Source organism: Colletotrichum acutatum, assembly GCF_030867785.1.
Source record: "Colletotrichum acutatum strain CBS 112980 chromosome Unknown BDZ83scaffold_56, whole genome shotgun sequence".
NCBI lineage: Eukaryota > Fungi > Ascomycota > Sordariomycetes > Glomerellales > Glomerellaceae > Colletotrichum > Colletotrichum acutatum.
In genome coordinates this window covers 225302-249925 of record NW_026849050.1, presented here as the reverse complement: position 1 = coordinate 249925, position 24624 = coordinate 225302, and the positions used below count along the sequence as shown (strand labels likewise).

The following is a 24624-nucleotide window of genomic DNA, read 5'->3' as shown; positions in this document are numbered from 1 at the left end:
CCTTAAACGTCACGTTTACTACCCACCCTACGACTAACAAGGGATAATTCCTTAAACCAACCGCGTCCAGCAGAGCCTCCTTCTCCCTCAGCCGAGACCGCGGTCGAGGCCTGTTCGGGCCCTCTCTGGACCACAGCGTGGGCGTCATGCGCTCGCATCATGGGTGGTGGGTTGCTACCTTCAATCAGGAACGCACATTATCTTTACAACTTCAACAAACAGCTTGACATGCCGGCAGCGAAAACTGAAATGCAACGAGGCGCGACCCGCTTGCGGGCAATGTACCAAGTCTGATCGCGAATGCATCTTTTCGCAAGACACAAAGTTTCGTCATTTTGATCACTCTCTTCTTTGTCGGGGACAAGACAAGGCTTCTGCAGGCCGTGTTATTGTCGAGAATCTGTTCGAAGAAGATCAAACCTGGCTCGATATCCCGCATGAACGTGGGTCGATGTGTGTCTGGAATCTAACATTAATGTTGTCACTGACCAACCGCTTCAGTTGTCTTTGTGAATATCACGAACCAATTCGAGGCAGACGACTATATCTCCGACGATGATCTTCTTCTGCAGCATGACAGTCACAATACTGAAGGAAGGCCATCTGATGAATGGGGTGACACGCTGTCAACACCTGAACCTCGGGATGCGGAGAGTGGAGGAGCTCCGGCTTACATGTCGGGGATGGAAGGAGTCTCCGACTTCGCTCAACAGTCTTTGAAGGATCTAGGAGTGGATAGCGATGCCGTGCATAGCAGATCTATTACTGCATCCATTGGAGACGATGTTGTATTAAACCCAGTGGGCCTCACATCACCCATAATTCAAGCAGATGACGACGAAGATTTGGACGACAACGGCGACGACGATGATTCAGAGGCGAACATAATAGCTCTCAAGCTTCTGAGACATTTCAGACAAGGACCTGGGCAATGGTAAGCCCTGTTGTCTTCATATCCCTCTACCCTGAGGCTGTACAGCTACTAATATGTGGGTGGTAGGATGGACCTATTTGATACATCTGCGCATTTCTCATGCAAAATACCAATAAGAGCAATGACTCGGCCGCTTCTCAAATCGGCAATCTGCGCTCTTGCAGCAAAGCACTTATCGCGCACACAGTCAAATCACAGCCAGACCCGACAGACCCGTAGCACGAGAGCTTCGATGGCTCCGTCGGCTACGACACCCCCTGACTGGCAATACCACGCCGTCCGACACTATCACCAAGCCATCAGACGTTTAAAGCATGCCATCACTCTCGCCGGAGCAAGGGACGATGCGCGACATAGCGAGACGAGTGATCAACATGCAGATACCTTTGCCGCAGTTGCCATACTTTGCATGTACGAGTTGATGAACGCCCCAGGGAACGCGTGGAAGGCGCATCTCACAGCTCTGTCGCTTTACTCTGCCTCAGATAGCGCTCTGGGAGGATGTTCTCCGGTCTCGATACCGCAGTCTCCGACCAAGGGGCCAATATTCTGGAGTCTGGCAAGGCAGGACTTCCTCTGTGCTTGTAAGCTTTTCAACGCATACACTGTCGTGGCCAAAGGGCTAACATCTGCACCCCGAAAGTCATAAGTGAAACCCAGACGCGTCTCAACTTGGACCACATCCGTCTTTGGCAGAACTTTGGCCTTGCTACAGACGAACGCAACCTTGTACTCCCCTTCAGCCCCTTTTCGACGGCCGATATCCGCTCCTCGACCAACGTGGATGAAGACTCGAAAAGCAACGAGCTTTTGTGGCTCCTGGGGAAGATTGTAAATTACATCACCAACGGGGACGGTATCCGCCCGGAAGACTATTCTAAGCCCGCCGGCCAGCGCATGTCGCTCGGTTTGATGCAGGAACTCCTCTTGGGAAGATGGACGAAGCTCGAAGTCGAATTACAGGAGTGGTACGAGAGTCTACCGCCGACCTTTGTGCCCAGCGCCCGGACAAGATTCTTTAGTCGCCAAGGGGAATTGGGTGATGATGAGACGGATATGGACATGGAGAGAGTCTGGTACGACATTCCGATGTGCGCGTCGACGATGCAAAGCTACCATATGGCTCGGATTCTTTTGCTGGTGAACCGACCCCAAGAATCCACGGCCATACGGTCGACCGTGTCGGCGCGTCTGCGATCGTATCGGCTTATCCAGAAAGAGGTGTTGCGTCATTGTAAGGAGATTTGTGGGATAAGTCTCGCGGATCCTACTGATGCGGTGCGTGTTCACTCTGTCCAGCCGCTTTTCGTGGCGGGGCAGGCCTTTTATACGCGACCGGAACAGGACTTGGTTCTGGAGCTACTCTCTGGTATCGAAACGGAGTTGGGGTGGGCTACGAATCATCAGAGGCGGAAGTTGATTGATGAGTGGAAGGTGAATGATGGATGACAAACCACAAGCAGACTCCAGATGATGCTGTATTCTCAAAGTGCTTCCGTGGCCCCAGTAGCAACATGGCCAGTTGGATAGCATAGACCTCTTGGCTTCGCAAGATGGACAGCATATGATTGACGGCTAAGATTGCAGGAGGTGAGTATGGCTTGGCACTGCTCTATTAAGATAAGCGCCCGGTACGTGCTACCTCAAGAGCGGAATAATATCGTTAGATAATCCACCAAAGAAGGGTGAGAACCATGGATACGAGACTACATCACTGGAGAAATTTCCACAGAGCGTGAATGCTGTGGTTTAGCCACGAATCAAGTCCTCCTCCCTTGTAGCCTCATAAACATGCCCGCGGGTTCCACGGAGTTCAAAATGGCAGAATTATAGATTCCATACGTCCTGCAAGGACTTACCAGGCCTGAGTTCTTCAATTTCAACAATTTTGCTATAGATGACTGTCGCAAGTAGATCAAAGAGGGATATAGTCCACTTGAAATCTACATCTATTTTATCCAGGTGGTTCTGCATGCCAGACAGGCAAACCTTTCTTCATTACTCGACCGGATTTTCCTTCGAACTTTGATTCACTATGTTCATTTCTAAGACACTGCCAGCGGCGCTCCTCGCTGGCCTCATTGCCGGTCAAACACTCAACATTCCCAGCCGAAGCGGTTCCATCATCTCACTACCGGCACCGAGTGTGATATCTGGGTCTAGGGATTTTGGCAATATGGAGTACGATCGCGGACGCTCATGCAATACCGATGTTGAGACTCCAGGCGGGCACCCCGTCTTCATACTTGAAAATGGCGCCACTATCAGCAACGTCATCATTAGTGCCGGCCAGGTTGAAGGAGTTCACTGTAAAGGTGCTTGCACGCTGAAGAATGTTTGGTTCCGACAGGCCTGTGAAGGTAAGATGTTGTCTCCGTGAACTGGACCATGGCAAAAATGAGTTCCGAGAGAACGAAGGCTGACCTCTGCGCGATGATACAGATGCCATAGTGATCAATGGTAACGGCGATATCCTCGTCGAGGGAGGTGGTGTCCGCGGAGGTTCCGGTAACACGATCTCGCATTTGGGCCGAGGAACAGCTACGGTCAAAGATTTCACTGCCATCAACGCAAACCGTCTTTACCGCTCATGCGCCAATTGTGCAAACAACGGTGGTCCAAGAAATTTGGTGGTGACCAACTTGAATGCAAACAATATCAAATTACTCGCCGGCATCAACTCAAACTTTGGAGATGTTGCAACAGTGTCTGGGTCCTGCGGCACCGGTGTTACCAAGGTCTGCCAGGAGTACAAGGGCGTTGAAAAGGGCCAGGAGAGTCCCAAGGTCAGCACAACTGCAAATTGCAAGGGCCAAGCGAGCCTGGATGTTTGCTAGGTGATAAGGAGGGTTTGGTCCAAAATCGGTGTGGATGAACATAGCTTTTGTCTAAGATAGCTGGTATCCCATTTGCCTTACTGCCGCAATCACTCATCGTCAGTTTTCAACACGGGAACCCCTTTTCCCCTAAAATCATGCAAAAGCTCAATATGAGCGATGTTTTGATACGCGCGGTAAGTGAACCTGCAATGCAATAGTTGTTCAAGGGGCTCCGCTGCGTACTTCAAGCTTCCAACTTATCTCAGAAATAATAGGCGAAGAATCTCTTCCTCAACTGCTTAAATTCAGGTTCTTGTGACGTGAAATCAGCTTTTCGACGTTGTCGACCTTCATCCAGTCCGTGAGGTAGAAAACCTCCAGACAGCCAAGCTAGTGTTCATCCCAAGTTTCCCCCTTTGAGTAGCGATTGTGTGCAAATCCGTGTTACGGTATAACCTGGCTGATAGCAGCGGGCCTAGAGCCGTTCACTGCATCTTCCCGTTTTCCGTACGCTTACCTAGCTCAGGTGCCCATACGTATCAGCCTATACCGAAGATTCGGTTCACTGTGTATAATTTCAAATGATCGGAACTCAAATGAAGACCTGAAACATCATCTTATCAATCGCTATTCGAGGTACAGCCACCAGTTGTGACATCGCAGCAGGATCACGATCTGTGGGTTGTTGAAGTCTGTTAAATCTACATGGTCCTCTCTCTGGTGTACGAGTCGCAGGTATCATAGTCGTTTGAATACCAGAGTACGTTCAATTCCCCTACTCAGTACATGTACAGATGAGTTGCTGCAGTATGATGCACGTTGGGGCTGGTATTGTTCGCGGGGAAATGCGGAGAAGCCGACGCAGATTCGAGGATCTCAATTCTTCCGCCGGTCCTCTAGATGGAGACCTGCGCAATTCGGATAGATCTACGACGAGCCAAGAGTTCACCCCGTCGATCTTCAGAACTTGCTAAGCAGCTGCAGCTAGATAAGTCGCGCACACAAGAGCGATTTGTCTTGCACTTTTCCCAGTATCGATTTCCTGGGAAACACAATAATAGGCAGCGAAGCAATAAAGAAGCCAACATTACTGAAGTATGAGAGCTCTCTTAGGCCTTGTTGTTCTTGGCTATTTCTCCAGCCTCTTGGTTGGAGTTGTTGGATGTCGAACGGACGACGACTGCAGTCTCAACGGCCTTTGCGATCAAAACTCCTCCTGTGTCTGTGACAAAGGATGGCGTTCTGCCGACTGCAGTGAACTGGATTTGCAGCCAGTCGAGCGTTGGACAGGGTACAACCACACGAACGCGACAGGATCAGACTTCTACAAGGAGGGCGCCGGAAACTCTTCCTGGGGAGGTCACATCATCCAAGATCGCGGAGACAAGGGCCTCTTCCATCTCATTACGTCGCAAATGTCACACGGCTGTGGTCTCTCTGGTTGGCGGCCTTTCAGCACCATCATCAGAGCCGAGTCTCGCACTGGGCCAAGAGGCCCGTATAATTACGCCCAAACATTATTCAGCACTTTTCATCACAATCCCACGACTATTTGGAGCCCAGCGGATGAAAAGTTCTTGATCTATTTTATCGGCAAAGACGTCGAGGTTGGCGACGTTTGTAAATCCCAGAAGTGGAACAATACGATCTCGGTTTCCTCGTCGCCGGATCTCAGAGAATGGACGACACCCATCCCGCAGGTTATCAACGTCACGAACCCTGCACCGTGGCCGCTGTGGACAGCTGAGGATCCCACGCACGAGATCCTACTCGCTGTGGAGAAGAACAACATCTACCACGCAGATAACTTCTCTGCACCCCACGAGCTTGTTGTTGAACCGCGAAACACGGAGCGCAGTGAAGATCCATTCCTTTGGAGAGACAAACGAGGACATTGGCATATTCTGGTTCACCACATGGTCGATATCGCGGAAGGGAGAAAAGGGCCGCGAGTCGGCGCACATGCTTACGCTCGCAATTGGGAGGGTCCTTGGACTTACAACAATAACACCTTGACGTACAACACAACCGTTGAGTTCACCGATGGTGTCAAGTTAGACTACTATCGCCGGGAGAGACCAAAGTTGTATTTCAGCGGTGACGGACAGATGACTCCACTTTACCTGCTCAACGGGGTGCAGGAGTTCAATAATTCCGGAAGCTACACCTTGATTCAGCCGATTGGCAAGGAATCGAAGGTTTTTGAAAGAAGTCTTGGATTGAATTGATATCGCGTAGAAGAATGGACACTTTCTCGATGCGGATTTTTTGCTAGTTGCAGTTTGTTGCAGGAGATTAACCCAAATTGTTTGAGTGACTTGTCAAAGCCCTGAGGAATTGCATGCTGAAGGTCGCCATCCCATCCCGAGCAGTCAGGCGAAGAAGTGGACCCATGGTTTTTGCGGCTCGGAAAACAGGGCGGTGCGTCAATGCTTTGATGTCATGACTAGCAACAAAGATAGTCGCCTTAACCTTCTGGAGAACCACGCGAGAACCACGATGGTCAGGCGGATGGAGCCTTCTTGGCATGGACAACTCGGATCTCCTTGTGCTCCCCAATCTAGCAGGCCACGGGATACTTGGCAGTCGTCCAGTAACAGATTGAAAGTTGTGGACCAAATTGGACCAGAATGGTGGTGAAGGCTGGGTTATCAATCATGGACACGGGGAAGAGTGTAACCTTGGACTGACTCGGTCGACACCAACGGGCCCACACAGAAAGCCGCAGCTAGATGAAAGTTCTCAGCCCGCCAGCCTAGGCGTCGCTAATTCTGGACACTGAACAGCTTCAAGAAGCATATCAAGGTTTAGCTATAGGGCTTGGTGTGGCAAGCAATATGCCCTGCGGAAGACGCAGGTAATCAGCCTCGGTTCCGGTTTGGCGGCTTTCGAGGCCAGATCACCCCAACCTCATTTGACTGATGTCAAATGGTAGCATTTCCTGATCTTTTGATAGCACCAGTGGTTCGTCTCATTTGTCATGACCCCTGCATGTTGTAGACTTCGGACCCGGTCAGGTTTCCGAACGCCGCGCGCGTGCTGCGGACCTGCAGTCAGAATTAACTCATGCGATTCTTCAATCCACTGGAAATTGGATCTGGCCTAGCCCGAGTTTGACACTTTCTAGGATCGAGTCGGTTCCAAAAGCCGCCCTTTTCCCTGTCTTTGTTGCTTTTTCTGCCAACTTACTTCCATCAACTTCATTTCACCATAGATCCTAGACGGCAACCAGGGAAGCAGGTCTTCATTGTCAGCATTCACTTCAACTAGTTCATTCGTTACTGGTATGACGATCGCTCTATCAAGTCTGGGAAGATGTCAACTAACACCAAGCCGTAGTCATTCATTCCGACATGCGTTCTACCGTCCTCCTTCCTTTTCTCGGCCTCGTGAGCAGTGCCTTCGCCGCTCCCGTTGCCACTGTTCTGGACTCTCGCGGAGAAGTTGGCCACGACGCTCTTAGTCCTCTCGCCCAAAAAGTTCAGGATAACACTGTCGGCAAAGCCATCGCACGATTCAACCCGCTCCTTCACATTTCTCATGGTTGCCAACCGTACACGGCTGTTGATGATGCCGGAGACACCAGGTACGTGTCCAACAGAATCCTCACAAAGATACGAGGCTGATGATGGAATAAGTGGTGGCCTGAAGCCAAGCGGCAGCTCCAGCGGAGGCTGCAAAGACACCAGCAAGGGCCAGACCTATGCCAGAGGCACATGGCACAACGACAAGTACGCCATCATGTACGCTTGGTACTTTCCCAAAGACATGCCGAACGACGGCGTCTCCACAGGCTCGCACAGACACGACTGGGAGAGCGTGGTGGTCTGGCTCAACAACCCCTCAGTTGCGGACCCGACGATCCTAGGTGGAGCGGCTTCGGGTCACGGCGACTACAAGAAGTCGACTAACCCGCAAAGAGAAGGTGATGGCGTGAAGGTGGAATACTTCACACAGCTGTTACTGAACCATGAGCTTCAGTTTACTGATACCACCGGCAAGACGTACCCTGTTCTTGACTGGGACGCTATGTCGACGAACATGCAAACTGCTCTCAACAACACCGATTTCGGTGGTGCCAATGTGCCTTTCAAAGATGAGAACTTTACCGAGAACCTCGACAAGGCTTCTATTTGAAGGAAAATGTTGATTCTTTTCAAGGTGGCAGCTTGAGAGGAGACTAAACATCTGACATGCACACTTTCATCCCGATTCTTATGTCCATATTCAGCCTCACAATGTAAATAGTTCGATCAGGAAGGACAAACAACAAGACCAAGATAGCAAGCGCCATATGCACCAATGCGTAGTTTTGAATATTAAAGACAGTCTCACTTATATTTTGATTGCCAACAGATCGGTAATGCATGGCTACCTACGTCAGGCAACCAGTCTAGTGTGGCTGAAGCTGAACCATGAAAAAATGCCATGGTATCATCTTAAACATTGCGAGGACCATCAACAGCGGCGGCCGTCGTGGTAACATCAACTGGGCTTGCCACTACTTTGTTGTCTTCGACAGCAGAGTCCTCCGCCTCTAGTTTCGTGTTGTCGACAGGTCGCTCTGGCACAAGCAGAACGGCCCACGAGGTCGCTGGGACGCAAACAACAAACATGACGAAGGCGACGATGAGGTTCACCATCGGAGAAACCTTGACGGCACCAATACCGAAGGCCAAGCATGAGCCAATGGATTCGAAGGATCGGACAAGACCAACGCCGAGTGTCAGAGTTTCGATATCGTCAAAGAAGGTGCCCATGATCCAATACACGAACATGTAGTGCGACTCGTTCATGAAGCTGTGAATCTTTAGTACTGCTCACACAAGGTGAATACGGAACATTGATGCACTTACCGGAAGAGCACATTGACTGCAAATCCGCGTCCAAATCCAGGGGTGCTCCAATCGAGGGTAACCTTGGGAACCGTATCCTCGTAGAGCTTCTCGTTGGCCACCTGCCATGCGAACAAGCCCAGCATGATGACTGAGAAGCACGACCATGTAATCTTGGCGAGCTGAGGTCGGCTGAAGCACTTCAGATCGTAGAACCAGCCCCAGAAAATGTTGGCAGCAGATGCAGCGATGCCAGATGTCAAGGCGCCGAGGGTTCTCGCTCTGACCGAGAAGTACTTGGTCAGGTAAATGCCCTGGTATGTGCTGTTCCAATTAAAACCGACAAGAATGGGAATCAAAAGGTAAAACTGTTTCTTCTTGAGCAGCTTTAACCACTTGCGGAACTCTCCCAGGACAGCCTTATTCTTGGTAGGGTCGGCAACCTTTCTGCCATCGCTGTGGATGACCTTCTGCGGGGGAGACACGAGCAGCGCTAGGGGAAGACCAAGGCATTGCAGGGCGATCAAGACCAGGTAGGTCGAGTATCCGACCTTTCCGCGCTGGTTCTCCTTGACGTTCAGCGAAAGCTGGATGGCGGCGCCGAGAAGCTGTCCGAGCTCACGCAGACCGAGCCAGATACCAGTGAACTTTCCTCTGTCTTTGATGTCGGCGTATCCTAAGGCGATGGCGCCTTCAGCTGCCCACAACGCAGATGCTGCGATACCGCACGTCGCACCACCAAACAGCACGAACCATTCCACGCCGTAACGGTTGTTGACGTACATGGATGCTGAGTACGGAGCGTAACCAAGGGTACCGATGATCAGAACCGTCTTCAGACCGATCTTGTTGGCCATGATGGCGAAGAAACTGCAGCCAAAGACCATGATGCCAAAGGTGAGTGAGTTGGAGCCATTGACGAGGTAAGGCTCTTGCTGGCCACCAGCGCCGGTACCTTGAGGTATTGATTAGTCTGTGATTTCTCTTAGGCCTAGGGATATCGCATACTGTTGAGGGCATTCCAAATACCGGGTTGAGTGAAGGAGATCAAGCCCACGAGGATGACGTTGAAAAGAGGCGAGCGGTACCAGCGAGTGAATCGTGAGACAGGCTTCGTAGGTTGAACATCCTGGACCTCCTCATCAACCTCATGTGGTTGCTTCGCTTGATCGATTGACGACATTGTAGCTGAGGTTGCTTTTCGATCCCGACGCAATGGATAAAGGTCATGCAAGTGCGGGAGGAAATGGGGTCCGTTCGATGTCGAGCTTTTAAGACATTGCCGATTCCTTCGGTCTCTGCATTGCTCTACCCATATTGTCCTGCGGGATATCCATTCCTCCCCCTAGAGAGTTCCCCGAGCGGCCAACCTCCGTGATGTAGCACCAGTCTGGTTTTTTTCTTTGTGTCTACTCCTTGGAACCCCCACCCCAGTTTCTGGACTCTGCAGCTCGTCAGATACCGGGTCCAATTCAGATTGGTTGAGTCCGGCCGCCAATGGGCTGGAATAAGCTTGGTTCGCGTGGCGTTATTGTAAATCGTAATGAGACAATCCTGGGCGGTGCTCATCGTCGGACGACCTATCCCTGATGCAGGCCGCCGGCAAGGGCGCGGTTTGTCGGCGCACATGCGAAGAAAAAACGTGGATTGGAGCCTTTGACCATGGATGGGTTCGGTATTGTGTCCGACATCGCGTCGTGCTTACATGGGTGCGATGGCGACATCTCCAAGCGGGTTCCGGAACCCCACAGCTCGCCAACCGCCGGGATAAGGGCGGAAGACGACTCAGCAGCCGATGTATTGGACGTTGAGATTCAGAAACAAAGAACCCCTTTCAGATTGGTATTACATGAGGAAACAGTCTAGTTCAACGTCCAGCTCTGGGCTGTATCTCCTCGGTGAGCAGTAAATTGGTTAGAATGGGATTAAACGCCGGGACGTCCGACTACGAGTGCCCGGCCCCGCACGGGATCTTCCGGCTCCGTGTCCGAGTATCACCGAGTCTCCCTCTAAATCGGCGCATCGCTCATTTGGATCAAACATCTCGTGCTAAGGAGTGAAGAGCAATCCAGTAACTACAGGTCCTATTTCTGATCATTAGTTGAGCTAGCATGAGGCGGTGTCCTCCAGGAAGTTTCAACCCAGCCCGAGCATTGTAGATGAATTATCGTCTACCTCTGAGCACTTGGCTGTAACCTGCTTTCGTCTCGGCAAAGATTATGTCACATGTGCGATCAACAAAACTGTAATGCACTAGCAACAATAGAAATCAACACACGGTGGCTTCCATCAGCCGACCAAAGGTCCATACATGTGCTGTTCATGGTCCACCCTTAGAATGATGCTGGAGAGTATATACACTAGTGACACCCCCGCATGTGGTATCATCAGTGTCGCAGAGCCCCGGATTCCAATGTAGATCAATATTCAAGGACTTAGAACTGGATCTCGGAACATTGCAGACAGCCAATAATTGCGAAGCATCATGATACTTCCTTACGTATAATGTGCGCGCATGAGATACCATGTAACAAAGCTTTCAGGCCGTGGATGGAAATGACAAGTATTAGATTATTAAAAAGCCTAAGTAGTAATGAAATCGTCCGTCGGAGCACAATGTTCTCGGAAATGTCAAAGACGTGGCAAGATACTCAGAGAGCTCTTTAGGTGCCAGGCGCCTTGCAGAGGATTGCCAAACCGGCCTAGTGTTTGGAGGTTAGCCACAGCACAGACTCAGGGCCACTATTAGGACACTTACAACGCTGAGAGAGCAGCATCGGGCAATGCGATTCCCATCGAGCAGGCAGGCAGCTTGGAACCCAAGGGTGGTGATTGGAGGCGTAACAGCTGTGTTCATTACTCAGCTCAAGAAGACTTACACCAGGCTCCTGCAAATCAGGGATCAATGTGGAGATCTTACGTGCTACGCAGTTTGAAGACACTACGCCGCTGACGACATCAGCCGAGCAGCATACTGGAGTTCCTTGACAGACCGGGGCAAGAATGGAGAGTCTTTCAACAAGACTGGAGTCCGCGGGGGTAGTCGGAGCGGCAATGACGAGGGAGGAGAAGAACCCGAGAAGAACAGTTGAGGCCTTCATATTGGGGTAAAAGGGAGTTCCTTTTTTGTCAAAGACTTGAGAAGGGAAATGGAGGTGCTGAAATTGCCGAGTGTGCTGTGATGGTGTTTGAGGTAATTTTCTGAATCCGTGAGACGAGAAGGGGGTTCTTATAGATTTACATGATGCCAAGTATCTTTCTAATGACAGTGATCAAGTGGTCTGCAGTGGTGAGTGCAGAAGCAAGAGTTCCGAATTCTTGTCACCTCGGACAATGGAGAGGTACGTTTTCGTCTCCGCCAAGGGGTCTTCAGTATCCGGAGAGCCAAATACACGGGCGCCTCATACCGCATATTGTGATAGTGGACCAGCTGATCACTGCGGAGAGTCGCCGGTTGGGGAATCTTTTGCCTTTGAGCCCCGTTGGCGGGCCGCATCCGGGAGGCTGAACGATGTCTTGGCTCCACCACCGTCATCCCAACGGCTCTGGACTCGCAGCCAGCTCCCTGGACATGGGTCTGGATCCTATGTCATCCCACTAAGGTTGTATCTGAGGATCTAACTTGCCGAAAATTCTTCGAAACCAAACAAGATAGTTGTTCAATGAATTATTACACGAAATGGCTACAGGTGTAGGATTCGATGGAATAGGATAGGGGACTTCGTGTCGGGCCAGATATTGGTACGAGACCAAGTGCGGGCCATTCCCGTGATGTGTATATAGGCACCGCTCAACCTTGAAGCATAATTCTCGGATTGTGGGCAATCCCGGCTTTTTTCAAGGTCCTCCCGATAGTCGTAGTGGCTTCCTCTCGGTCTTTTCATCCGGAGCTCGACTATTCGGGAGGTGGCTTTGACTTAGATCGGATACCCCACCCACTTGTCTCGGCGTTTTGACCCATAGCAGTTATCCAGTCTCCAGCCAAAGTAACGGCCGCAATCGTCTATTTGTTTCTACCAACCATAGCGGAATATCAAATGCGTCGCGGAAACTCATAGCAATACCTACCTAGAGAACTTGATGTTGTTGCTGGAGGTGAGGCGACCTTGATAAAGCAAGGTTTCTTATTGGCCGAACTGTTATGATAAGTGGGCTTCTCCCTGGTTAGGAAAAGTCTATTTCATCTCTCCTGTGCAGTGGACCCCTTTCCTCAACCTCCTTTGATCGGCATTCCACTTCTGGTGATAGCCAGAGAAAGAGTATGACACAGTACTCGTTCAAGGTTTCCATCTCGATGCTTGCAACTTCACGCCCAAAGTCTCAAAGAACCACTCGAATCAGGTGTTCGATATCTTTTCGACAATAGCTACGCCGTCACGTGCTTTGAGTGTGTGTCAGCTGACCAAGGTGAGTGAAAAACGACCTCGTCTGGATAATTCTTGTCTTCGGCCCCCTTCGTGTCTCAATCCGCCCGCAATCATGATTCCATCCTGATGTCCGAAATCTTCTATATAGAAATGGGTTCCAAGTGCAGTGTACTGATAATTACAAGCCTCAATTGTAATTATGTGCCGTGGAGCTCTCAAAACCTTCGGTTTGACTTCTACGGTTGTTATCTGGTATTCTGACATCGCACTCAAATTTAGCCTTGCTTAGACGTGCTTTCATTCCATAAGACGTGAGTCAGTCAATCATAATGAGGGAAAAGGCCTCCGGCATGAACCCCGAGACAGGGGTCTTTCGTCCATCATTTTTGCCTCAATCTCCGGAGGTGATCCCCTCCGCGAAGCATCATTCTCCCAGAATCCCCACCAAAGCAATCAAGAACGACGCGAGACAGGAGATCCACAGAAATTCCGCTGCAGAGACACCTTTTAAACGGGAAATGCAGAGACCCAAGAATCCGTTCTGGGAGCCAGATGTCGACGGCATTGCGAAACGCGTCGAGAGCGGCACGAAGAAAGAGGCTGATTGGCTGTACATTGCAGCTTTCAAGCATTTTGGCACTGTTTCCAATCAACTCATTGAAGCCATTGAAGGGCCAATGGCCTTGACTGTGAGTGACTTCTCTGTTGTGTGCTCATACAATTGGTCAGACGCCTTTGAGCCGACGATCTTTGTACCTGGTAAGAAACCCTCTTGTTGAGTCTAACCACACTTCTAAACTGATCATGCACAAATATTAGGCGCAGCTGCCAAATACAAGAAGCCTTCGCTCCCTATCAAACTGGAGCACGATCACGGTATCCAATACGTCGACCACAACGTCTACAGGAACCCTGTGATGCCATTCGAGCCAATGATGAGAGCAGCCAGCATCATGAATCCGTCAGCCAACTTTGAGGATGTGGACATTGTCATCAGCCGGGGCGGGTTGCAAAACCTTTTTGACTTTGCCAGAGGCAAAAGCCAAAAGTCCTTCAGGGTCGAATTGGACCTGGTCAACAACACGCTCTTCATCGCCTGGCGCAAGGAGAATAATTGCTTCAGAATGTCTCCAAAACCTGGAGAAGAGAGTTGGGGGCATGCATTTGAACAAGCATTCACTAAGTACGACGCGGGTCTCGAAAGTTCCGTCTCGCATCAGAGAGTCATCCAGTACAACATTGGCGAGATGAAGTGCCTAGTGCGTCATGAGGTCGATGGTGCTTACCATGGGCCGGAGGAGAATGCAACAGGAAACGATGCCGACGTTGAAGCACCACCCAGCGTCATACAAAGTACCCCCCAAAAGAACACTCTTAAAGGGAAAGCCAGGATCAGCAGCGAAACACGAGCTATCCAGAGGGGCCAAGAAACCCCCCCTTCCGTGATAATGGAGCTCAAGGCCCGGCCAAGAATGGAACCATGGGAAGCAATGAATCAGATGTACTTTGGAAGGACCCCCCACCTTATCATAGGCCGACACGAAATTGGGGAGTTTACCGGCGTTCGGATAGAAGACTGCGGGCCGCTGATGGAGAAATGGGAATGGGAGAACCACGAAGCCCTGAAAAAGCTGGCTTCCCTTCTCGGGCTATTGCGTGAGAACGCAAAGAGGGCCAGAGCACAAGGCAGGCGAGCGCGTGCGATCTATAACTCCAAGTGGGACAATACGGTGTTGGAAGTTTGGACTACATTTTCTAGGCAAGCGCCTATCCCATCGGAGTTCGAGAAGATGTTCTGGACCCCTGGGTCGGAGCCATCCGCGAGCAGGCAACCTCGTCCAACCCACGGGCAGACGCGTCAACATTCCGCACAAGGGAAGAAGCACTGGAAGCAACGGTAAGTCGTTTAGAAGGGGTGTTATCCAGTGTGAATGTCAGCGAAATGATGGATCCCTGGACGTCGGGGAGGATGTTGTATTTGCTATTCTCTTCTTATTGCTATATTTGCGTGCTCTATGGGTACTCGAGTGAAAAGTGCTGGCCAAGGTCGTTTCAGTGAGCTTCGGAAGATACCCACGGTCTTCTCTTCTATGGACAGGTACGCTGAGATTACTAGGTACGATAGAGGAGTTTCACAGATGCTTACGTGCAATGCTTACGTGCAGAACTTACAATACTAGACCTGACCAGCCCCCACATGATCTAGTACCAACCCTGCAATCCAATAGTAAACCGACTCTGATCCTTCTCAAGACTCTCCTTCAGCATCACCAGCTCCTCAACATCCCAGTTCGCGTGGACGAACCGCCCATTCAAGAATTTGGCTTCCTCGCTGACGGCCCACACGACAAAGTCTCCGGGGAGGGCAATGTCATCGTACGTGAGCCCAAACTTCTCCACGCTCGGCGCAAATTTCTCCGACATGACCGTGCCGCCAATGAGGCCAGGATGTACCTGCAGGACGAAGAATCCCGGGTTCTCGTCGCGGAAGTACTCGAACATTTTTGTCGCACCGCTCTTGGAGGCGCGGTAGGAAGAGTAGCCAAACATGTAGGGGAGATGGATGGCGGCCGTGGAGATGTGGATGACGGCGGCGTTAGGGGTTGCGACGGGTTGGAATGCACGGAGGAGGTTGAAGTTGCCGCGGATGGAAATCTCGAAAGCACGCCACCAGTCTTCGGGGTCCGAGTCGGTGATGGTCTTGAGGTCGGACATGTAAGCTGCATTGGCAACGAGGATGTCAATCTTGCCTCCGTCGACGGAGCTGGCGAAGGAGGTGACGGCGTCGGTGGTTGCCTTTGCCTCTGTGACGTCGACAGTATAGAGGAACACCTTTGTCTCTGCGTTCAAGGCTTCAATGGCAGTCTTTGTCTCTTCAAGGGACTTGATCGTGCGTCCTAGGAGGCCCAGGCTCGTAATGCCGGATTTTGAAAGAGATTTGGCGATGGAGGCGCCGATACCTGCGCCGCCGCCTGAGATAAAGGCGCTTTTGCCTTTACTTGAGAGTTCCGGGCGAGACGGGGAAATTGCGGCGTACGGCTGCGTGCGGTATGTTTTGGTGGGAGCAGGGAAAGACATGATGTCCGCTGTTCCGAGTCTTGAAGCGGTTGATGATGTTTATGAAGCGTTGGAGCGGAAGTGGTGTTCGGAGGCGATGGCAAATGTATCAACAGTGCACTCATCTCTTCCCTCTGCTCCTTCACTTATGTATTCAAATTGCAGAGATTGATTATGCTGATGCCGATATTGAACACATCATGCCTCCCGTTTGGACATAAGCCAAGCGCTCGACTAAGGTCTTTCTCAGCGTCTAGTATGGCTCATACCGGCAGTGAGGCTGGGGCGTCATCACCTTGCTATGTCAGGCAGTATTTCTAATGTATACTACCGAACTCAAGGAAGAAGGATTGCAAATTTGGACAACATTCAGAGCCGTCAACGTTTAACGATCGGCCTCGGACAAAAGTTGGCAAGACCCACACCATTGGCGCTGGACCGGCGCTGGGCCGTGTGAGACGGATAACGTTATGGGCGGGCGGCCGGGGTGGGCCCCAGCTTACTTGCTGACATGATCCATCTTCTCCCAGTTCTCGCTGATTAATCCTTCCTCGACGTCAACGAAGACAAGACCACCCATGCCATTTCTCATCCACGATAACGTTAATTTGGTCCATGTTGAGTCCGTTCAGTTGCTGTGACGTCTCACTGCTATAACGAGACCGTACCAAGAAGAAGGGATGAGTCCAACCGACGTCGAGGTAATGCAACTAGTGAGATATTCACCCAGGCTGAAGACAAGGTTCACTAACTTGTTCCAGGCCCGGCGTCGCGAGCGCGGTGTCATTGCTCAGCGCGAGTACCGGAAGCGACATGCTTCCAAGGTTCAGAAGCTCGAGCAGGAGAACAAAAATCTCAAGGATGCCATAGCCGAAATCAATAGGACTTTCAAGGGACAGCCCGTGTCGGAGGATCTAAGAGCCGCACTCCGTCGTGCACGAGACCTCGCCGACATCACCGAAGATGATGCCATGGATGATGTCGACGACCATGATGTTGAAGAAGTAGGACCATCAAAATCACCACCCAACAGCCTATCCCGGGCACCATTACCAGCAACAACCCAACGCTCAATAGCGCCAGAAAATCCATCATCAACATCAGAAAGGCGCCTCCGTGCCAGCGGCAGATCAAGTCCCCGCCTAGACTACGGCCTCTGGGTAGACACAGACCGCCTCATCCGCATCCTCGAACCACCACTCGACATCATCCCCTATCTCGGTCCGGGCATGCATACCCTCGCCGGATGCATCTTCTGGTCCACAATGAACTACACCGTCGACCTCTGGGACGCGCGCCCTTCTCCGCCCGCCATCAAAGCTCTGGACCGCATGTTCAGCCACTCCAAGCAGCTCACTGACCGCAAGTACCTCCTCTCGCTCGCCCAGGCGAGGATTGACTACAAGAACAAGGGGTACATGTTCCGCAAGCTCTCGGACCAGTTCGCTGAGCGAGCCTGCGTGGAAATTGACCAACTTGTCAGGGATGAGTGCGAGAAGAAGGGGAGGCCGAGCAGGTACTGGAAGACGCCGGAAGAGGTCGCGGGGAATATCCTCAACCAGATTACGACTGATCAGGCTGTGAGGATGCAGGCTGTCGCGGAGGGGAAGGGGACGCCTTCTGATGGCGAGATGATGCAGGCGCTTGTGGGGTGGCTGTCTCAGAACTTTGTGTGCTTCGGTGACGGGCCTAGGTGGAGTACCGTCTGCGTCTCGGTTGGCATTGGAAGTTGGGTCAGAGAGCTCATGGAAAGAGACGCTCGCGCAGAGGAGGCGATAACATCCGGATCGAACAAAACGCCATCTTGATTCTTACGCTCTACTCTTCAAGAGTCCTCCACATCAAAGCTCCATCCGCATGGCTCGCCGAGCCAGATCGCTATGCCAACCAGGAGCATCCCATCCGTCTTCATCATACCCAGAGGAGCTGCCCCTCGTAGGAACATCCGCTATCAGCCCCACACACCCGCCATTATATCTTTTCGGCGGGTTGTCCGAAGCCTCGCACCAGAAGAATGATCTCCTGCCCTCGAGCCATGCACTTTCAGCCAACGCCCCATCCCACGGCCGCTCCCAGTCACCCGCATAGAAAACGACCTTTTTCAACAAATCGCCAACCTTCTTCTCCCGCAAGTGTCCCCACAGCTGCATGGCCTGTTTCATCTCCAGCGGTGGCTGGGCCATGGACTCTACTCCGCTGCTGCAATCCGACGCCTCGCCCATTTTCCATTGCTCGTAGCCATAGATCCCCTCCGTGGAGGCACCCAGCTGTCGCCGGCACTCGCTCGCAAACTCCAAGAAGATCGTAACGTTGGTTAGCTTGGGGAAATTTGTCACCAGCGCGTCAAAGTGCTCCATCGGCCATGTCCCATTGCGGTTGACGTCGAGTATGATACTTTCCAGGTTCGGCGCCATGCGGCCGAGTTCTGCGATTTCTTCCGCCGTCATCACTCGACGCTGTCGAATTCGGCTTTCCGCCTCGCGCCATTCAAGACTCTTGAGAGACTGCGCATGGTGTCGTATGATGGGCAACACGGAAGAGCCGGTCTCGTGGCTGGATATCCACGACAGATGTGTCAGCGAGTTCTCGGGCACCCCCAAGATGAGGTCTTTTGCCCAGGCGCCGTGGACCTTTAACGACTGAAGTGATTTAAAGTGTGGGATCAGCTTCGCCACGTCGGGATACTCGTGAAATCTGGGCCTCAGAGTAAGATTCTTGATGCTCCCGAAGTCCATGGCATCCAGCCACAAGTCCAGATTCGTCTTGGCCTTTTGATCCGCGGATAACGGGAGATACCTCAACCACTTCCAGGCTCTACCGGAGCCAATCCACTCCATCCTATCCCAAAACTTGGAACCCGTCCGGAATGGCGGCTCCAAGACCTCGTCCCATAGCCGATCGCCGAAATGGTACCCTTCCAGATCCAGCGACTCTAGCTCTGAGAGGTATGTGGACCCGGAGGCTAGGTCGAGTGGGAAGTTCCAGCGGTCAGGATGTTCAGAGCACCCTAGGCTGGTGACGCGGAGCTTAAGGCTCTTTAAGGAGTCGCAGTTTGAGAGGGTTTTGTGGACGTCTTGCATGGTTGCCAGCAAGGGATCGCCGGGCTCGCGATTGCCATAGCGTCGGGTTTGCCCGGAGGGGACTACGGTGTCGATGTATGTTGGGCATTTGGCAGCGGCGAGTACGAGGAGGGAGAAGAAGAGTATACCGCGAATTAACGGTCGCATTTTTTTGGTTTTCGATAGCTGGCGACGGACTGATATATTTAATTAATCATCGGCTTTGCATCTGGCCTGCAAATATGGTTCGGACAAGATTCCAGAATTGTGAGATTATGGCACCAGGAAGTACCGCACTATATGCCATTTCTTTTTACGAAAGGCCACGATTCTGTTGTGCTCGGACTGGTGATGTTGTCGATGGATGGTAAGATCTGTCCTGAAATGTTGAATCCTTCCGGGCTTTCTATGACCAGGGCACGTCGTTCTAGGCAGCTAACGCCGATCGGCTATAGCGGACTCTTTACCCTGTCAGCAGCCAACTGCACGATCCTACAAGCATGATTCGATTTCGGGACAAAAAGAGGTACATTTGATAACGATCATGGTGGCTAGGAATTGCGGCACGGCCTTTTGGCATAAATGCATGTGCCAGCGGTTGAGTAAAGCTTGGAGAAGACGGTAAAACCATTTTGGTAAAAGGACTGGTGACATTCTCGATCTACACAATTGGTTGAGATGGTGGTGGGTCCATATCTTGCAGTGATCATGACGGCTGTATGTTGCCGAGTTCTTTTGACACGAACTGAGTGTGTAGAGAGATGAATTCGTTGAGTACCTAGGGTGGTTACTTACGATTTGGAATATGGGAGACAATGGTCCTTCGCGCCCGCGGACTTGAGAGCAATTATAAGGCATGGATAGCCTTTGGAGAAAGTTTGGGACAGAGGTACAGTTGCCGATGGAACATAAACGTTGAACTTTGTCACTTTTCTCCCAGCCTCGAAGATTCGATGTTTTACTGGCTTTGACAGTACTCTCAAGCAGCGAGAGTCAACACGGTGTTTCCTCACGCTCAAGATCCGCGTGAAATCTCACCCAAAACCCGCATAACTTCGGTCGGAGCAGTGAACTTCGGGCACTTCGGTGACAGAAGCATGGATATCAGGATAATTTGAATTTCCAAGACTACGAGACTCAACTACAGTTAGACAGATATTTCATCTCAATTGAACTCTTTTGGAGAAGATGTTTCGTTTGAATTGCCATGCTGAGATGGTAAGAGACGTCCATCGCAGCGTCTCATTTAACCTTAATTGACGTGCGATCCTACACTAGCCGACCGGGGCATCCGCACTTCGGTGAGATTATGTAGTGCGGCGGAGAGGGGCATCACTCTCACATCATCACAACTCACTTCAGAGCACCTAGTGGACAATGCTACGAGACTACCTAAATAGTTACAGAGTCATCACTATTTCCATCTAGGACTCCATCTAGGACGCCTTCAACCAACGATAGTACCCGCACGGAGCACACACTCTCCCCGGATTACTTCCGGCAACTCAAACTAAGATGAAGGTCCTCATCGCAACGATGCCGTTTGCAGGCCACATCCACCCAATGCAACCCATCGCCCTCGCCCTCACCCGCAGAGGCCATACCGTAGCCTGGCTCACATCCGCTTCTCACGCCCACATGATATCACAAACCGGCGCACTCTTCATCCCCTCCCCGCCCCCGCTCGCCGCGCACGACGAGATCGCCCTCGTGCCGGACCCAGAGACCTCGGGCCTAGCCGCCGTCGTCTCCACCCTCCGCAAGCTGTTTCTCGACAGGGTTCCTGACCAAGTCGCAGCTTACCGCGCCGTTCTCGACGGCTCCAACGGAACGCCGGCCTTCAAGCCGGATATTCTTCTCGTAGACCTCTGCGCCTACGGTGCGCATTGCCTCCGGGATCTCACGGGCTTACCGTACGCGACGCTGGGGATTAACCCGCTCGTCACTCTCGACCCGGAGGTCCCGCCGTGGGGTACCGGCTGGGCGCCCCCGACGACCTTCTTCGGCCGGTGGCTCAACGCCCTTGCGCACACGGCCGCGAGCTGGCTTCTCTACCCGAAACTCACGGCCGCGCTCAACACCCATCGGGAAGAGCTCGGTCTTCCTCCCTTGCCGGCGTCGGGGTTCTACGATTCTACGAGGTCGGATGTGTTACACATCATGCCCACGACATCAGCCTTTGAATTCCCTCGCAAGAACCTCCAACCAGCTGTGAAATTCGTCGGACCGCTCCTCCCGCTCTTCAACGAAGACGAGCTCGATCCTCTACCGAAATGGTGGGATGAGATGCTCGCGCACCCGCGGGAAAAGGTAATCCACGTAACACAAGGCACCTACGCAACCAACGCCGCAAACCTCATCACCCCGACCCTCGCCGCCCTCGCCCATCGAACAGACCTCCTCGTCATCGCCACAACCCCGAACGCAGAGACCGCCCTCCCAGCAGCCTCTATCCCGTCAAACGCCCGCGTAGCCAACTTCATCCCCCACGCCCGCCTCCTCCCGCATGTAGGCGTAATGGTTACCAACGCAGGTTACAACGGCGTTCTTGCGGCGCTGCGCTTCGGCGTGCCGTTAGTCTGCGCGGGCCGGAGCGAGGATAAGGCCGACGTGAGTTCGCGGGTGGCGTGGAGCGGCGCCGGGATCGATCTCGCGACCGACGCGCCAAGTGAAAATATGTTGAGAGGCGCGGTGGAGCGAGTCATTGACGACGAAAAGTTCCGGAGTGCGGCCGAGAGGGTGAGCGTGGATTTTGGCGGGCATGGTGATGGGCCTGGGGAGGCGGTTGATGCGTTGGAGGAGGTTGTTGAGCGTAGTCGGAGATGAAGGGGCCGGGGGTTCAAGGTTTGGAGGTTTGAGCTTTGAGTCGAAGTTGGTACGGGCCGAGACTATCGGGGTTCCGGGTCGGGGGTCGGGCGGCCGAGGTTGTGTCACCGAGTGGTAACTCCGGGGGCCGGCGCTGCGTGGTATCGGAGGCTGAGAGATTGATCTTCACTTTTGACAGCAAGCGGGATCCATTGCCAATGCTTGGCATGTAATGTAAATGCTCCATTATCCAGCGAGGTATCATTTTTCTATCAACAAAAAAGAAAAAGGGACTAGGTATTCTACCAATGCTCCGAGATCGCAGGCCCGCCCTGCAAAATGCACCAATACACCAATGCAAGCAAAATCCAACAATGCCTTTAGGTGCCTAGCTCTTAACGTTTTTAGCTCCTGTTTGTTTTGAAGCTCTTATCCTTGACTGTGGCGTCGGGCGATGCTGGCCTGTTCATTTGAAGCTCTTGACCTTCTGCATGCTGCCTTCCTCAGCCAGGGCCCTGTGGAGATCAAACGAGTTGAAGAGGAGGTGAGGCTCGTGGCCCATGCCCTTGCGCAGGCACTCAAACTCGGCCTTCTCAAAGTAGTCCAGGAGGATGGGCTGGTACACCGGGTGGGCGCACTTCTTGATGATGACGCGCGCACGCTCGCGGGGACTCAGGCCACGAACATCAGCGAGACCTTGCTCGGTGACAATGACGTCCAGATCGTGCTCCGTCTGATCAATGTGCGTGCACATGGGGACGATACAGCTGACGCCGTGGGGGTCCGTCTTGGAAGGGCGCGTCGAGGGGGTGTGGACGATGCTGTACTTTGCGTTGCGTAGGAAGTCGGCGCTGCCACCGAGACCGTTGAGCATGCGAGAGCCCATGACGCACGTGCTGTTGGCGTGCGCGTAGATGTCCACCTCGACGGGCGTGTTCATGGCGATGACGCCCAGGCGGCGGATGATCTCGGGTGAGTTGGAGACCTGCTGGCTGCGGAGGAGGAGCTTGTCGTGGTAGTTTTCCCAGTTGTCGTAGAAGCGCTTGAAGCCCTCGGGCGAGAAGCGGACCGAGGTGGCAGTCGCGAAATCGAGGTGGCCCGTGTCAAAGAGGTCAAGGAAGGTATCCTGGATGACCTCGGTCCAGACCTTGAGGTTCCAGAAATTGCTGTCCTTGAGACCGCCGACGACGGCGTTGGCGATGTTGCCGATACCGGACTGCAGGGGCAGGAGGTTCTTGGGCAGGCGGCCGTGCTTGACTTCGTGCTCGAAGTACTCGATCAGGTGTCTGGCGATGGCCCTGGAACCGTCGTCCTCGGGAGTGTTGGGGCCGGTCTGGTCGGGGTAGTCGGACTCGATGATGCCGACAACCTTCTCGGGGTCAATGGGGATGGAGTTTGTTCCGATGCGGTCCTCGACGCTGGTGATGAGGTAGGGCTTGCGGCGCGGGGGCACGTCGGTCATGGTGATGTCGTGGAGACCGTCAAAGTTGGGCAGCGAGGTGTTGACTTCGATGATGATCTTGTCCGCCATCTGCACAAGCTCCGGCGTGGCACCGATCGAGGCGCCGGGGACAATGCTGCCGTCCTCCTTGATCTCGGTGGCCTCGACTACGACGACATCAAGGTTCTTGTTTGGGCGGTCCTTGGTGTAGAACCCGTATACGAGATCGACGGGGAACTGCGACAGATGCTTATCGAAGAAGTGGATTCTGCCCTCGTTGATGCCCTTGGAGATGGCCTTGCCGACCTGATGGGGACTTCGACGATTGATCATGTCCAAGCTGGCCCAACGGTTCTCGGTCTCAGCGCCAGAGGAGGCACCGACAAACAGGCTGTACTTGAGCTGGCCCTGGAGACTAGTCGACGGGAACAGTACGAATTAGCTTCCGGCGGACAAATCTACGAGCAAGCCTGGAATGTCTTACGAGTTCTGCTCAACGTGATCCGCCAAGTAGGTGGGCATTTTCTTGGGGTATCCAACGCCGGTGAAGCCGGACCAGCCGATGTAGGCGCCATTGGGGAAGTGCTGCAGGAGATCCTGGGGCTTGGTGAGCTTCTTGAGCATCGAGGGACGCTTGACGCGAGCCCGCAGGGCGGCGGAAGCGATGGGAGACGCCATGGTCGAGAGATGTGATCACGCAAATGAGAGTGAGGAGTGGAGAGTTTCACAGAGGGTCGATGCCCGTGGAAAGGAGGGGAGAGGAGAGGATGTATGTTCGAAGCCTGGCCGACGACAACAAGGAGAGGAAGGTACGGAGAACGGGGTTGTTCTGGGGCAGAAAGTGGGCGCCGGCGAGACTTTATACTGTCAGTTCTGTTTGGCTCCGGTGGAAGAAGCGCGTCCCCATTCAGTTCTGGACTCAGGAGAAAAGCCCAAGAGTCAAGAGTCAAGGTATGGGAAAAAGATCAGGTCACTCCTTGAGCCCCTCGGTGGGGAATGACGCAGCACCAACCCTTGGAGACCAGGGAGCTCCAAGATAGCTCCAAGCTTTCTTAGAGGTAGAGAATGCCCCTTGAAGGATTATGTCATCAGATTGGAGAGTATGATTGGTTGAATGATGGTTTGCGGCTCGGCAACAGTCGGTAACATCCTCAAGGACGCAGCCGCATGCCCGCCGCTAGAGCGAGAAACATTCTTGTCTCTCTCGCTACTGTCTAAGGCTTGCAATGTGCCTGAGTAGGTAGTCTGCTGTCGGCAGCCTATAGGGCTCAACTTCAGGTACCTGAACACGCATCCTCTCGGTCTGA

General features: G+C 52.7%; 12 protein-coding genes across 12 annotated transcripts; 7 read left to right on the top strand and 5 right to left on the bottom strand.

Moving 5' to 3' along the window:
• Positions 1 to 557: 557 nt before the first annotated feature.
• On the top strand, positions 558 to 2572 carry BDZ83DRAFT_363935 (uncharacterized protein). The gene is made up of 3 exons (XM_060502596.1): positions 558 to 934; positions 1001 to 1518; positions 1578 to 2572. The coding sequence occupies exons 1-3, from the start codon at positions 675 to 677 to the stop codon at positions 2381 to 2383; spliced, it is 1584 nt and encodes a 527-aa protein (XP_060364190.1). The 5' UTR covers positions 558 to 674; the 3' UTR covers positions 2384 to 2572.
• Positions 2573 to 2969: 397 nt separating this feature from the next.
• On the top strand, positions 2970 to 3771 carry BDZ83DRAFT_579420 (pectate lyase A; the record flags this gene model as incomplete). Its single annotated transcript, XM_060505235.1, has 2 exons — positions 2970 to 3294; positions 3377 to 3771. The coding sequence occupies 2 exons, from the start codon at positions 2970 to 2972 to the stop codon at positions 3769 to 3771; spliced, it is 720 nt and encodes a 239-aa protein (XP_060364189.1).
• A 1079-nt stretch (positions 3772 to 4850) lies between these two features.
• Positions 4851 to 5981, top strand: BDZ83DRAFT_579426 (uncharacterized protein; the record flags this gene model as incomplete). Its single annotated transcript, XM_060505237.1, has 1 exon — positions 4851 to 5981. One exon carries the CDS (start codon positions 4851 to 4853, stop codon positions 5979 to 5981), a length of 1131 nt encoding a protein of 376 aa, XP_060364188.1.
• Positions 5982 to 7106: 1125 nt separating this feature from the next.
• BDZ83DRAFT_579316 (necrosis inducing protein) lies at positions 7107 to 7890 on the top strand (the record flags this gene model as incomplete). Its single annotated transcript, XM_060505224.1, has 2 exons — positions 7107 to 7339; positions 7392 to 7890. The coding sequence occupies 2 exons, from the start codon at positions 7107 to 7109 to the stop codon at positions 7888 to 7890; spliced, it is 732 nt and encodes a 243-aa protein (XP_060364187.1).
• Positions 7891 to 8041: 151 nt separating this feature from the next.
• Positions 8042 to 9943, bottom strand: BDZ83DRAFT_363912 (major facilitator superfamily domain-containing protein). The gene is made up of 3 exons (XM_060502595.1): positions 9597 to 9943; positions 8610 to 9543; positions 8042 to 8553 (listed from the first exon to the last, which is right to left on the bottom strand). Exons 1-3 carry the CDS (start codon positions 9769 to 9771, stop codon positions 8193 to 8195), a joined length of 1470 nt encoding a protein of 489 aa, XP_060364186.1. The 5' UTR covers positions 9772 to 9943; the 3' UTR covers positions 8042 to 8192.
• Positions 9944 to 11251: 1308 nt separating this feature from the next.
• Positions 11252 to 11689, bottom strand: BDZ83DRAFT_752957 (uncharacterized protein; the record flags this gene model as incomplete). Its single annotated transcript, XM_060514280.1, has 3 exons — positions 11252 to 11290; positions 11347 to 11435; positions 11509 to 11689. The coding sequence occupies 3 exons, from the start codon at positions 11687 to 11689 to the stop codon at positions 11252 to 11254; spliced, it is 309 nt and encodes a 102-aa protein (XP_060364185.1).
• Positions 11690 to 13284: 1595 nt separating this feature from the next.
• BDZ83DRAFT_752956 (uncharacterized protein) lies at positions 13285 to 14856 on the top strand (the record flags this gene model as incomplete). The annotated part of the gene is made up of 2 exons (XM_060514279.1): positions 13285 to 13714; positions 13775 to 14856. The coding sequence occupies 2 exons, from the start codon at positions 13285 to 13287 to the stop codon at positions 14854 to 14856; spliced, it is 1512 nt and encodes a 503-aa protein (XP_060364184.1).
• A 121-nt stretch (positions 14857 to 14977) lies between these two features.
• On the bottom strand, positions 14978 to 16343 carry BDZ83DRAFT_363886 (uncharacterized protein). Its single transcript, XM_060502594.1, has 3 exons — positions 16308 to 16343; positions 15102 to 16253; positions 14978 to 15043 (listed from the first exon to the last, which is right to left on the bottom strand). Exon 2 carries the CDS (start codon positions 16031 to 16033, stop codon positions 15158 to 15160), a length of 876 nt encoding a protein of 291 aa, XP_060364183.1. The 5' UTR covers positions 16034 to 16253; positions 16308 to 16343; the 3' UTR covers positions 14978 to 15043; positions 15102 to 15157.
• Positions 16344 to 16773: 430 nt separating this feature from the next.
• BDZ83DRAFT_563736 (uncharacterized protein) lies at positions 16774 to 17772 on the top strand (the record flags this gene model as incomplete). The annotated part of the gene is made up of 1 exon (XM_060503587.1): positions 16774 to 17772. A coding segment is annotated over one exon (999 nt), but the record flags the coding sequence as incomplete, so codon positions are not given.
• A 64-nt stretch (positions 17773 to 17836) lies between these two features.
• Positions 17837 to 19434, bottom strand: BDZ83DRAFT_363875 (uncharacterized protein). The gene is made up of 2 exons (XM_060502593.1): positions 19364 to 19434; positions 17837 to 19268 (listed from the first exon to the last, which is right to left on the bottom strand). The coding sequence occupies exon 2, from the start codon at positions 19237 to 19239 to the stop codon at positions 17854 to 17856; it is 1386 nt and encodes a 461-aa protein (XP_060364181.1). The 5' UTR covers positions 19240 to 19268; positions 19364 to 19434; the 3' UTR covers positions 17837 to 17853.
• Positions 19435 to 20586: 1152 nt separating this feature from the next.
• Positions 20587 to 21897, top strand: BDZ83DRAFT_720208 (uncharacterized protein; the record flags this gene model as incomplete). The annotated part of the gene is made up of 1 exon (XM_060512257.1): positions 20587 to 21897. One exon carries the CDS (start codon positions 20587 to 20589, stop codon positions 21895 to 21897), a length of 1311 nt encoding a protein of 436 aa, XP_060364180.1.
• Positions 21898 to 22241: 344 nt separating this feature from the next.
• Positions 22242 to 24393, bottom strand: BDZ83DRAFT_363686 (acetyl-CoA hydrolase). The gene is made up of 2 exons (XM_060502592.1): positions 23802 to 24393; positions 22242 to 23732 (listed from the first exon to the last, which is right to left on the bottom strand). Exons 1-2 carry the CDS (start codon positions 23993 to 23995, stop codon positions 22343 to 22345), a joined length of 1584 nt encoding a protein of 527 aa, XP_060364179.1. The 5' UTR covers positions 23996 to 24393; the 3' UTR covers positions 22242 to 22342.
• Between the last annotated feature and the right edge of the window lie 231 nt (positions 24394 to 24624).

What these genes read in the sequence shown, in the direction of transcription:
- BDZ83DRAFT_363935 (XM_060502596.1), top strand. Translation starts at nt 675, where the DNA reads ATGTCGGGGATGGAAGGAGTCTCCGACTTCGCTCAACAGTCTTTGAAG. An exon ending in AGACAAGGACCTGGGCAATG is followed by an intron (nt 935 to 1,000) that starts GTAAGCCCTGTT and finishes TGTGGGTGGTAG; the next exon opens with GATGGACCTATTTGATACAT. An exon ending in GCAGGACTTCCTCTGTGCTT is followed by an intron (nt 1,519 to 1,577) that starts GTAAGCTTTTCA and finishes GCACCCCGAAAG; the next exon opens with TCATAAGTGAAACCCAGACG.
- BDZ83DRAFT_363912 (XM_060502595.1), bottom strand. Translation starts at nt 9,771, where the DNA reads ATGTCGTCAATCGATCAAGCGAAGCAACCACATGAGGTTGATGAGGAG. An exon ending in TATTTGGAATGCCCTCAACA is followed by an intron (nt 9,544 to 9,596) that starts GTATGCGATATC and finishes CAATACCTCAAG; the next exon opens with GTACCGGCGCTGGTGGCCAG. An exon ending in GCAGTCAATGTGCTCTTCCG is followed by an intron (nt 8,554 to 8,609) that starts GTAAGTGCATCA and finishes AAAGATTCACAG; the next exon opens with CTTCATGAACGAGTCGCACT.
- BDZ83DRAFT_363886 (XM_060502594.1), bottom strand. Translation starts at nt 16,033, where the DNA reads ATGTCTTTCCCTGCTCCCACCAAAACATACCGCACGCAGCCGTACGCC.
- BDZ83DRAFT_363875 (XM_060502593.1), bottom strand. Translation starts at nt 19,239, where the DNA reads ATGCGACCGTTAATTCGCGGTATACTCTTCTTCTCCCTCCTCGTACTC.
- BDZ83DRAFT_363686 (XM_060502592.1), bottom strand. Translation starts at nt 23,995, where the DNA reads ATGGCGTCTCCCATCGCTTCCGCCGCCCTGCGGGCTCGCGTCAAGCGT. An exon ending in GATCACGTTGAGCAGAACTC is followed by an intron (nt 23,733 to 23,801) that starts GTAAGACATTCC and finishes CCCGTCGACTAG; the next exon opens with TCTCCAGGGCCAGCTCAAGT.